At 35.7% G+C, this 13291-nt stretch overlaps 1 protein-coding gene across 1 annotated transcript in view; it reads right to left on the bottom strand.

Moving 5' to 3' along the window:
• Positions 1 to 13291, bottom strand: part of LOC124542305 (gelsolin-like) — a 28568-nt gene that overhangs the window by 4122 nt on the left and 11155 nt on the right. Inside the window, exons 6-14 of the mRNA XM_047120272.1 lie at positions 12405 to 12496; positions 11114 to 11227; positions 10601 to 10732; positions 6121 to 6238; positions 5518 to 5638; positions 4475 to 4610; positions 3305 to 3443; positions 1701 to 1795; positions 692 to 817 (exon numbers count right to left, since the gene is read on the bottom strand). Coding sequence (XP_046976228.1) covers positions 692 to 817; positions 1701 to 1795; positions 3305 to 3443; positions 4475 to 4610; positions 5518 to 5638; positions 6121 to 6238; positions 10601 to 10732; positions 11114 to 11227; positions 12405 to 12496 — 1073 coding nt within the window. The remainder of the gene's footprint in view (positions 1 to 691; positions 818 to 1700; positions 1796 to 3304; positions 3444 to 4474; positions 4611 to 5517; positions 5639 to 6120; positions 6239 to 10600; positions 10733 to 11113; positions 11228 to 12404; positions 12497 to 13291) is intronic.

Here is a 13291-nt window from a genome sequence, read left to right as displayed (position 1 = left end):
ATTGAGTTTTCAAACCCAGGCAAGCACCGCCGAATATTGATGTGATTAATTTGTGTTTGTATAGTATATTATAGTTTAGGAATTATTATTGACCTGTAATATAGTTCATTTGTGTTGATAATTCATGTCGTGCTGGGCGGTGAAGGAAAACATAGTGAGGAAATATGCATGTATTTAATTTCATAGAAATCGTGCCACATGTGTATTCCACCAACAGCGTGGTGAAATATGTTCCAAACCTTGTCCTCAGGGGGAGAGGAGTCCTCAGCCCAACAGTGGGAAATTTACAGACTGTTACTGTTGTTGTTATAGGTATTTGTTAAGTGGATTTATTACTTATTAACTGTGCCCACGACATCACGCACACAGCGGAGTGTACTGAACAGTATTTGGACTTTGCAGAGTGACTTTATATATAATTCTTAAATATAAAGTAGCCTAAGTTACTCCTTATTACATTAGCTATCTGCCAGTGAAAGTCCCGTCAAAATCGGTCCAACAGCTCCAGAGACTAGCCGGCACAAACAAACAGACTGACAGACCGAAAAAAATTGAAAAAAAATGTTATTTTGGAATATGTACTGTGTATACATAATGGTTATTTTAATATTACAAACAGACACTCCAATTTTATTACGTGTATAGATATAGATTCTGGAAAAGAAGATACTTGCTTTGTATGAGCTTTTACCTTTCCAATCCATAGGTAAACTTTGTCAGGGGTTTCCAATATGAAGACGTCGTCATCTTCCAAGGAACTCGAGGTTTCCTCGACTTGGGTCGCTCGCATGTCGCCTCCTAACTTCGTACCCTCAACCTGGATTACAGAAAAATCATATTCACAAAGGTAGTTAATTAACCCATTGATATGTAGGATAATATACTTCTCAGGATTTAGACGAGAGGCCTTTTACACATCTATAAACTGCCATCGTCGAAAAAAGTTTCAAGTCTTTTGCCTTATATGAGATCTTATTTTAAGCGATCTTCTAACCCAAAGGTTGTCTGGAAGAAATGGCTTATAAGCTATAAGACCGCCTTTTGCTTGGCCAATTTTATTTAAAGAAAATATATTTTGTGTCTTTATGTATATTTGGTGTGCAATAAAGAGTTAAATAAATAAATAAATAAAAATATTAGGGCGTTTTCTTCTTTTTCTTTCTTCCAGTTCCAACAAATTTTTCGTTATAAAGCCAATTTAGTAGCTATTAATTATAAAATCCTGTTAATGCATCTAAATATTTAATTTCATGTCTAAGTAAGCTAAGCTGCAGGTACAAGGGACATAACATCTTAGTTCCCAAGGTGGTGCATTGATGTCCAGATGAAGTATCAGGGCCTGATCCTGGACGAACGATGGAGCTTCGGGCAGCATTTTGTCCATCTCGGCCCGAGGCTCATCAACGTCGCCTCCTTCCGAATGTGGAAAAAATCAGGCCGCTGGTTTTTTAGTGGGTAAACCCGGCGTGCCCGGGCGCACTCGGCGTCAAGGGCTCCGGGGAGTCCCACACATCCCCCCACTTTCCATCACGTGGGAGAAGCGCGTAATGCGTTTATCCAGCAAGAATAAAAAAAGGTGGTGCATTGATGTAAGGAATGATTAATATTTCTCAAAGCGCCATTGTCTATTGGTGCTGACCCCTTACCATCAGGCTATTGCTACATCATAAAAAGACTGTTCCATAAAATTTCATGCTTACCTTGAAAAGTCTAACACCATCGTCGTCGAATGTCTTTTTGAAGTTTTCTGATTTGTATTCATCATCCTTGTTCCCACACAGTATCATGAGTCGACCTGCAAGTATTCATAATAATATATTAAAAACGGGGGTAAGAACGCGTGCATTTTAACCGATGATTGCGGGTTCAACCCAAGCAAGCACCACTATATATATGTGCTTAATTGTGTTTATAATTCGTGTTATGCTCGGCGGTGAAGGAAAACATTTCGAGGAAACCTGTATGTGTCTAATTTATTCGATTCTGCCACATGTGCATTCCACCAACCCGCATTGGAACAGCGTGGTGGAATATGTTCCAAACCATCTCCTTAATGGGAGAGGAGGCCTTAGCCCAGCAGTGGGAAATTTACAGGCTGTTACTGTTTTCTTTTATTTATATATATAATTTGATAAAATAAAATGTAACCTAAGTTCCTAAAGATATGGATGGATAGGATAAAGGTGTAATAAGGATTACACCTTTATCCTCGACCATGACGACCTCCGTGGTCGAGTGTGTACACCGGTTTCCATGGGTACGCCACTCCGAGGTCCCGGTTGGATGTAGATTATCATTAGTTGTCTATGTCGTCTCGGGTCTGGTTTGTGCCGTCATTACTACTGATTTTCCATAACATAAGTGCGTTAGCGACTTACATCGGGATCAGAGTAATGTATGTGATGTTCTCCAATATTTATTTAATATTTATCTGCCAGTGAAAATCCCCTCAAAATCAATCCAGCCGTTCCAGATTAGCCGGAGCAAACACAGACAGACAAAAATTGTAAAAACGGCACTTTGGTATATGTACCGTATAAACATACATATGACTGAGTTTCTTTCGCCGGTTCTTCTCAGGTCTGTGCGTTCCTTTTTCCGAACCGGTAGTAGTGTTTAATTTGACCATCAATAAGAAAGTGTGATGCTTCTACATCGGATAAAGTTATTTGAGTTTGAGTTTGAGTATGCGTTTAGTAAAAAGTTGTTATTTTAAACTTTAAGTACTGATTTTTAGTCAGATCATAAATGATGACGTGACTTCTAACAGTTGCTTATTTAACTAACCGGAATGGGTTCTTAATATTCACTGAAATTCACATTATTTAAATGCAATATGATCCGTTTATTATTCATTTACTAAGGAAATGTAAAAAATAACAACATTTTCGTATGAGATCAACATTTATAGCTACTAATCAAAAAGCTAATATGTCGCTCTTTTTAAGAAAGCTTTCATTTCTTCACGATCGGTGGGTTTTATAGTTCAATATTATTTAGATTTTTATACTTTGTGCAAATCTGTAAAAGTTTTTGATTTAACAATTGTGTTAATCATCGTCGTTTCAAATAGTTCAAGCCATAAAGATTCAGAGTCGTTCAATGTTTTGGGTTGACGTCGAGGTTTTCAACAATATTGTGACTTCTCTCGACTCATTGATAGTACATATATCTGGCTCGACTGATCAAAGGCGCCGAAATAAGGGTCATATATGTTTTGTCACCGTCTGTGAGACACACACGTCAGTACTTAAAGGTTAATATTACAAACAGTACCTTAAATTTAAAGCTTGTTAGTTTATACCTTTGAATATATTCAGGAAATGCCTTATTTCCTTCCCCTGCGGTATCTTCACCATCGTAACGTTCCCCTCTAGTTCATCTTCAATGGCTGAAATGGCCTTCACACCAGCTAATTTTGTGTCATCATCAGCGTCTTTGCCCTGAGGAAGATTTAATAAATAATAATAGAAATAACAACAGCTCATGAATTTCCCACTGCTTGGTAAAGACCTCCTCTCTTTTTGAGGAGAAGGGTAGGACAATATTCTATCCGATGATATGGGTTCCCACTAGGCGAGCACCACTAAACATTCATAATTAATTTTGTGCTCGGCAGTGAAGGAAAACATCGTGAGAAAACCTGTATGTGTAATTTCATTGAAATTCTGCCACATGTGCATTCCACCAACCCGCATTGGAACAGCTTGCTTGAATATATTTCAAAACGTCTCCTCAAAGAAAGAGGAAGCCTTAGCCCATCAGTGGATCTACAGGCTGTTGTTGTTGTTTTGTTATTGTATATGACATATTAACGTATCGATATTTATAACTATAGAGTGATCGATGGTTTTTGTATATAATACATGGACAATATAGTAAAAACCTTGATAAATTTAGAAGTATCTAATGTGATGTAAATGAACAAATAAACCCGTTCAAGCAAGTACAGTTGGGGAAAAGGTTCGTCACCTTAAGATCTATTTTCGTGTGCCCAGTGTGAGCGATCTGCTTCACCGATCGAGAATGACATATTGCGTCGCAATGATTCGACGTTTAGATTCAAAAGGTACTAAGAGCTTAAGACTTGATAAAAGAATGAATTTGAAAACTGACGAAGGTTTTCTTACTCTGACTGTACTTTTTTTTTCTTTTTTTTATGGTACAGGTTGGCGGACGAGCATATAGGCCATAAGATGGTTAGTGGTCATCATCACCCATAGACAATGACGCTGTAAGAAATATTAACTATTCCTTACATCGTCAATGCGCCACCAACCTTGGGAACTAAGATGTTATGTCCCTTGTGCCTGTAGTTACACTGACTCACCCTTCAAACTGGAACACAACAATACTGAGTACCGTTATTTGGCGATAGAATAACTGATGAGTGGATGGTACCTACCCAGGGCTTGCACAAAGCCCTACCACCAAGTGAAGTGAAGTTCTAGATTTAGCAGTGTTCTCAACTTACGATCCATAGGTAAACAACAGTTGCGTCCTCATCATTTTCGTCCTTGTAGTCATATTTCACAGCGTACACCTCGCTTTGGTACAGCTTCGGTGCCTCCGCTTGGCTTTCCGTTATATCCTCTGCTTCTTCTGCAGCCCTGGTAACAATTATTATTATGAGTTTAAAAAAACAAAGTTAATTAAGTTAGTTGTTTAGTAAATATATAATTGATCAGCTGTGACCTTGTACGCCTAAGTTACCCCCTATTATATCAGTTATCTGCCAGTGAAAGTCCCGTCATAATCGGTCCAGCCATTCCAGTAGTTAGCGCGAACAAACAGACAGACAGACTGACAAAAATTAAAAATAATGATATTTTGGTATATGTTTAAAAAAGGCCTTTTTAATATTACAAACAGACACTTCAATTTTATTATATGTATAGAAGATAAAATTTGAAAATCTTACCTCTAAGGGGTTGAAATAGGGGTTAAAAATATGTATGGATGTCCTTCATTTCTCTATTTAGAAGCATGAATTTTTATTTTTGGAATACTGATTAAAAAGGACTACATACGTTTTAAGCGTTCATGCGTGTTCTACCCATTAGGGGTGAAATCCACCCCAATGTGGTAAACAAATAGGTCTTAAATTAACGAAATATTTTAAATTTGCCTGGAAATATATTCAACAAGAACAACAGCCTCCTTTCTTCAATTCTCCTCTTCAATTCGTAAAACCGATTACTGCCGATTTAAACAAACAATCGAAATAGCTTCCTATCGCACCATTCGACGCTATTCGTCGCTATAGATTCCCGCGTCAGTTCAACCCGAGACAGCGAGTGCGTGTAAAGCGACGCGTCGAATTGACGAATATATTAGGTCACATGATATTACAAGTTATTGCGTTTGTGTGAAGATCATATTCACATAAGAAACAAATTTTGATAATTTGCGATAGCGTACTCAATTCGGATGTGATCGATTTTACGAATTTTGCCGATGATACATCTAAATTGTGTCGTACTATATATGATCATGATAGTGAAAGTCCAAGCTTACCTGAAGATAGTGAGAGATCCAGAACCCTGGTCTGGCATGTAACTCCTGGCGGCTGCACTTTTGCCAATGAATTTGGCAACTGCATCAGAATCATCGGCGTCACCGGAGAAATATCCACTTTCTGTTATAAAATAATTCAATCAATTCTTCATCCACACGCACACTCTAGTTTAATTATATGTATAGATAATTTCGAGTCAAAATAAAAACCAATCGAAATAAATATTATAATCAAAACGAAAATAATCAAATTGATACATTAACAATGATATTCTAATAAACAGATATGTTATATCCATACTAAACAACAAAAAAAGTGAGCCGCGCCGGGGACCGTTTATTTTACATTTCGTTACAAGTCAAAAGGGATAGCTTGATAAAAACAATAAGTAAAAGGGATAACTAGATGTTTTAATTACGCAAAACGTATTACTACGCAATTATGATGTATTATAACGTATTACTACGTAAAACAACTAAAGGCAAACGTCCCAATTAGAACGTTTTCTAGTCTTCACTTTTTGCGCGTTAATAACATATCTGTTTACTAGAACATCATTGGATATCCAAATATATGTAGGTCATTGATGGTGTAATACGTACCAATGTCAGAAGCGATGGACCTGACAGAACTACTGGAAGGCATAACAGCATCCCAGTTGTGGAAGTATTGCTTAAACGTACTGCTTTCAGACCCCTCTATCACTCTTGTTACATGCATCTGAAATTGACGAAGAAATTCATATCAAGCAACAACAATAGCCTGTAAATTCCCCACAGCACGAAAGTTGAAAATAATACTTAATTTATTAAAAAATCCATAAATAAAAATGCATTTTCTCAAATGTTTGTCACGTCACACAAAACGCTCCTGATTTGGCCGGGCTTATGATGAAGTCACTTTCTTGTAAACTTTGCTTTTCTACTATATGTACCACAGATTAAAATACAGGCAAGTGACGTCACCGACCCCATTGCAGCGCCATATTGTCCAAGTAGCGTTTTTGCGCGCGTTATTTAAATATGGAATTTTTAATATGATATTTTTCGGTAAATATTTACTAGAAATAAAAATACACAACTTTTACTGGGTTCCTTAACTTCTACTAAATAATATAAAATGGATTTTAAAAACCAGTCAAATAGCCTATTGGGCGATAGCGTGACATTCTAACAAAGGATAGAGAGATTGGAGCATCATTGTAAATCGATAATATTATTTTGGCCATCCCGAACTACTTAAATTACAATATATTAATATAAGTGTGACAGTAAAGTTTCTCCGTCGTAAGGAGGCCATGACGTCTGTTTAATATATTATAGGAAATAGACAAATATATTTATATGATGCCCATTGAAAACAGAAAGCTATGGTGTACATCCATTTGTAGATGATAAAAAAGCGTGAAGTTAAAACCTGTTGACTTCCAAGCAGGATATATTAATTTAAATAATTGTATTTAACTAACATGACTTTGTATTTTTTTAAATGAGTAACTACTGAGTTTCTTGCCGGTAGGTACTTGTCGGTACCTACTTTCCGAACTGGTGGTAGCTTCACTTAATTGTTAAATGTTTGTAAAAGCCTACTTGAATAAAGTTTATTTTGATTTTTCATACGTTAATAAGGGGCTTCTTTGTCACTGAAGAAATAAAATACAATAGCATCAAATCACACAGTTTTAGTTTCATAAACGTTTCCGGGTCTAATAAGCCCAGTACCGGTATTATGATAGTTTTTATACGAGGTCTTAAACGTACCGCGGAAATGAAAAGAAATGATGCCGCTGTCAACGTTGTTACTTGGCTTACTACGAAATTTTATTTATTTATTTATTTATGTACCAACAGAGTATACAGAAAATTATATAAATGAAAAATGTGTATAAAGGGATAACTTATCTCTAACAAGAGATCTCTTCCAGAAACCCTGAATCTAGTTGAGATTATCTGTAATACATATTTGTGGTGTAGGTACAATATCAATTAGTTTTATATTATAAAACTAGCTATACCCGCCTGCTTCGCTGGGCATCAAGCAATCAAAGCAATCAAATTCTTATAAAAAAAAAAATAATAATAATATTCGTCATCTATTTCATCTTCTTCAATGATGTTCTCGATTCTAGGCTGCAGATTGGTCATAATACCCATAAACTTATATAGGTACGGTAAAATTTTTAATTAAATTTCTATAGTCTGTAAAAGTTTGCATCAAACCAACACGTCTTCTTTTATCCGGTTCTATCGAATATCGATGTTATTACATTTACAACCTTGTCATTACATGCGAACGTACATCAAAGCACCCTGAGCATATTCGTGCATATGTACTAAGATACTGTACGAAGATCTTTGTCCAATATCAGCAGATACTATATCACTCGATATTGTATCTCGTAAATAAATGTACTCTTTGGCTCAGAGTTTTGACCATAGCGTACATGTCAACAATTAATTGTTAAAACAGTTGACGACACTTCAAAATATGGTTAGATTGATTATCTCTAATCATTATACGATATGCAAAAAATCCATACAACTAACTCTTCGATGTCACAGAGCCTGTCGTGAGAATATTTTGATACAGTCCGAGATGATATCCATCTATAATTGGATAATCGTAATAATAGTCATACGATTGATGTGTTTCAGCGACACCTTGATTGTTTTTGTGTCGCTTAATGATAACAACACCTCGTTTTGTAATTTCTGTACCGACAACTACAGCTGTGACTTCAGGAACTACCGCAGCATTAAAATGCCTTTCATGCTCTGCATTCAATGGCGTTCTATCTGCATTGATAATGACTTTGAATCATTTGTTGTTTCACCTTCTAGAGCAGTTTTAAAGTCTTTAACTAAACATTTATTTTCATAAAGCCTAATCCTAAATTTAGCGATGATTTCTCGATTAGTTTTGGTACTGAACATGCATCGAAGATCAATCTTTTTTAGGTTGTCCATGGAATAAATGTCCAGAAACTGGAGATTTTATTTAGGTACTGGAACTGAAGTGAACCAATCATATGATATACTTTAAACGTAGACGCGAAATTATTGAATTGTACAATATTTGTTGCTCCAAATGATGTCATTTCAAAGCAAGAATTGTAATTTCTAATATGCTTAAGGAAATAATCAGACTCCTCAGTAGTTCCCATAACGTAGATAAGAAGAGGTTCTGATGGTTCAACCAGTTGTGGTAAATACATTTTGCCAGTGGAGTAGCACTATACCAGCAGTTTATTTTAAACATCATAGCGTGACAATATCGGCATACTATATTCATTGAACTAATGATCACATCGGGATTTATTGAGATTGGTTCTAGTTCTTGACTTAGTTTATTTTAATCGTTGATCATCCAGTCGTTGGGCTCGCTCGTCAGGTTTTTCAGTATCTCTTGATGAAGATGCTTGTTTGACGATCTGGAACTTGATCATTACGTTGACTAATGGTTTTGGCAACTCTCAAAGTAGAAATTCGGATTCTATTTGTTTCTAAACGTATTTCTTGTTGTTATGTTGTTTCCGTAGCTCTTTTGGATGACGCTGCGCATATATTGTTGATGTTCCGATCTTTTATTTCTTCAATGGCATGGTGGTTTCTATTTATATAAATTATTTGATTCAATGATGATCAATGATTTTCATTTTTTATTTCATATTTTATACTTATCGGTTGAACGGCATAGAAATGCATCGTGATACTCGTAAGGGTTATCTGTTGGTTATTTTTAATGATACGGATGAAATAATCACTTTCTTCGTGAAAAAAGTACTCATTTTCGTGACAATCGGTTGAACGGTGTTGTTATATTTATATCGCAGCGCTACCTAGTGGCGAGTTACATCAATTGGGATAGCATAATCTCTTTGTTCATTTAATGAGAACTAACTGAGTTTATCAATGAGACACATACATACACATTCACACATCATTTGCGCAAGCACATGTTTTGCCTTAATACCAATTTTTATAAAGATCGGTGCATCTGTTCTCGAGTTATAGCAGAACATACAGACAGACAAAAATGTCTTGAATGGTAAAAATTATGTCAGTTAATCATAAAAATAATACTTCTGACGAATTACGACAAAAATAAGTGTACAGACAGACTCTATAGATTTATATAGTAGTATAGATTTAGTATTAGCGTATTTCATGTATAACTTTGGTGTTTCTATACCGATTTCTATGCTTCTTTTTTATGGAATAGTTAATACTGTTAACTTTTTTAATTTGGGATGATTGAGAGTGTTATAAACGCAGGAATAGACTAATATAATCAGAAAGCTTCGAACTACTAAGCTATTGGGAGTGACACGTGTTATTGTGAGTCAACCATAAAAGATAGACAAAGGCTGTCATGAGATATTTTTTACATAATTTTAAGGAGAACATTTCCGTAATACACAATTTCTATGTAGCTTTAAGCATTAAGGTTGTACACGCGACGGAAGCTTAAAATATGGAGTATCTTCTCCCATTTTCTGACATATCCCTTCACTGCTCTGCTCCTATTGACTGTAGCGTGATGAAAAGTATACTATAACCAGCTCAGGAGCATGAGAAATAATTTTACCAAGTTTCGTTAAAATCCGTCAAGTAGTTTTTGTTTCTATAACGGTTATACGGACAGACAGACAGACAGACAAAAATTTTACTGATTGCATTTTTGGCATCAGTATCGACCCCTTTTCAATCTCTGATAGTTGTTTTGGAAAAATATTTCATGTACAGAATTGACCTCCCTACAGATTTATTATAAGTATAGATTCAAGTAGACTTAACGATAAATGAATATATTACACACTAAATACATACATACATATATATATATATATATATATATATATATATATATATATATATATATATATATATATATATATATATATATATATATATACATTCAACTTAAGTGGAAAGAAAGTGTTGCTTAACTCTGATTTTAAACGATCTTATTGTAACATTATTATGAAAAATATTATCTGGAAGAGACTTCCATAGGCGATTTTATGATTCTCTATAAATTTCAAAACATAAATTAGAAGTGATTATAGTTTTTGTATCTCACCCAAGAGGGATATTCTTTAGCTTCTAGATACTTCTGCGCTATATCATTGTAATTCTTCTTTATATCCTCATCGACGTCGTTACCGAGCCAGATGTATATACCGGAGCAGGGGGTATCCAAGATGAAAACGTCCTGAAAGTTTTAAATAAGCCAGAGATTAGCCGGAACAAACAGACAGACAGTCAGAGAGAAATAGTAATAAACGTTACTTTGTTATATGTACCGCGTATACACATGCATTGAGTAAAAAAGGGCTATCTTAATTTTACAAACAGACTGTAATTTTATTATATGTACATACATCTATATAGATGTGAAAGTAAATCTGTATGTTTGGCTGTCGCTTTTTCAAGACGACGAAAAATTACGACTCAAAAGTGCTTGTAAAAGCCCACTTGAATAAAGTTTATTTGATTTTGATTTTGATATGAAATCATATTAAAAAATTCTATAGAATAGACCATGTAATCAATTTCATCCTCTTATATAAAAAAGTATTAAAAGTTCAGTTACCTCAGAGCTAAGCTGTTTCTGTTTGAATGGCTTGCTTAATTCTTCGAGTTCCAGGTCATCACCCACAGCCACTTTGTAGAAGTAGACGGCTGATGCACTTGTCCGTGTAAAGGTCTGCGAAAGGGCAAAAGGAGGTTTCAACTTTGACCATGTTTGTAGTTGACACAGAGACTCATGACGCTTTCCATAAGCCCATACATCTACAATAACTTTGCACAATATTTTTACTGTGTAACATTGAATACAACAACAACAGCTTGTAAATTCCCACCGCTGGGCTAAAGGCCTCCTCTCCCTTTGAGGAGAAGGTTTGGAACATATTCCACCACGCTATTCCAATGCGGGTTGGTGGAATACACATATGGCAGAATTTCTATGAAATTTGTCACATGCAGGTTTCCTTACGATGTTTTCCTTCACCGCTGAGCACGAGATGAATTATAAAGACAAATTAAGCACATGAATCAGCGGTGCTTGCCTGAGTTTGAACCCGCAATCATCGGTTAAGATGCACGCGTTCTAACCACTGGGCCATCTCGACTCTTTAATTTCACGCTCAATAATATTCACCAATAAGCTTGAGAAACCTTTCAAAAATGCTAGCAGTATTCCCCGTTGAATCGCAAGTCCGATCCTCTGGCCAAACGAACCTTCCTGTCACCAGTGGAGGCAATGAGAGGTGTTATACTTTTGATGAAGCTTTTTGCACCACTACTCCAAGGGCCAAGCGTTCTGCTAGAATTCTTGCCACCATTGCACGCGGTCAAAATTTATACGGTAGCTAGTTTTATATATATTTGTATATATTTAAGATATTAATTGCCAATTTAGGAACATTGGCTAATACTTTCAGGTTGTGACCATCAGATAATCATGACTAAAATCATTTTGCCAATCCTATTAGAAATAAAAATTAAACCCAAAAAAGTGTTAATATAACTAAATCTAATTTATAATTAATCTATATTTCAACAGATATGTATATCGATATGATGCGACGGAATGCGGGTAGGAGAATACCGCCAATCGAACGCAAGGGTGACGTCACACCGAGTCACGCTTGGATGGATGCTGATTTGGAAGCTGACACCGAACGGACGCGTTTGTCCGAGAAGCGCTATCTATACCCGATTTAATTGTGAGAATTAAAATGAACCCAATTTGGATCAAAGTGCTTCGAGGTATTTTATTTGGCTTGAGATACCCTATCACGACAGAACTGAGAGAAGATACGTGCCCACTAAGTCAGGATTGCCATGCTGTTCCGATATATATATATGTTTATATGTACCTGTGTGTCATCATCGTCGATCAGGTCATCCTTGGAACCGGAGCCGAGAGCCTCGAAGAACAGACCGTAGTCATCGTCGGAAGAGAATTCATCTGAAATTTTTGAATTTATTATATCTTGTGTGCATCTTAACCGATGATTGCGGGTTCAAACCCAGGCAAGCACCGCTGATTCACGTGCTTAATTTGTCTTTATAATTTATCTCGTGCTCAGTGGTGAAGGAAAACATGGTGAGGAAACCTGCATGTGAAAAATTTCATAGAAATTCTGCCACATGTGTATTCCACCAACCCGCATTGGAACAGCGTGGTGGAATATGTTCCAAGCCTTCTCCTCAAAGGAAGAGAAGGCCTTTAGCCCAGCAGTGGGAATTTAAAGGCTGTTGTTGTTATATATAATAAATAAAATGTTTTGGCGAATTGGCCAAATGTTCTCAACTGTTTATCTATTGTACCAGGCAGATATAAATACTGGATTCAATTTTAAAACTATTAAAATTTGAAGTGTAAAACGTTCCTTGATATCCAAACGTTTAGTAAATTAACAGCCTATAAATGTGACAATGACAGGTAGCTTAAGACCTTATATTTTAATGAGAAAGTGGAGCTTATTTCATTGCTGCTCTTATGAAGACTACTGACTAATAACGTGGCAGAATTTAGGTTTCTTCATGAGAATCTGCATCAACATTTTACTGAAAATTTTACGAGACCACGATTTTGAGTTTAGATTCACAAATGTGTTTATGAAAATCGATTCAGTAGGTTTTCTATACATTTAACAGATAACATTTACTGTTCCATAAATATTAAGGTTGTACGAATAATAAAAACAAGATTTATTAAAATAAATATGTCATAGGTGACAAACGTACAGGACCCTAATTA

Source organism: Vanessa cardui, chromosome 30 (assembly GCF_905220365.1).
Source record: "Vanessa cardui chromosome 30, ilVanCard2.1, whole genome shotgun sequence".
Classification (NCBI taxonomy): Eukaryota; Metazoa; Arthropoda; class Insecta; order Lepidoptera; family Nymphalidae; genus Vanessa; species Vanessa cardui.
The sequence above is the reverse complement of the archived record's forward strand: the minus strand, read 5'-3'. Positions and strand labels throughout refer to the sequence as shown.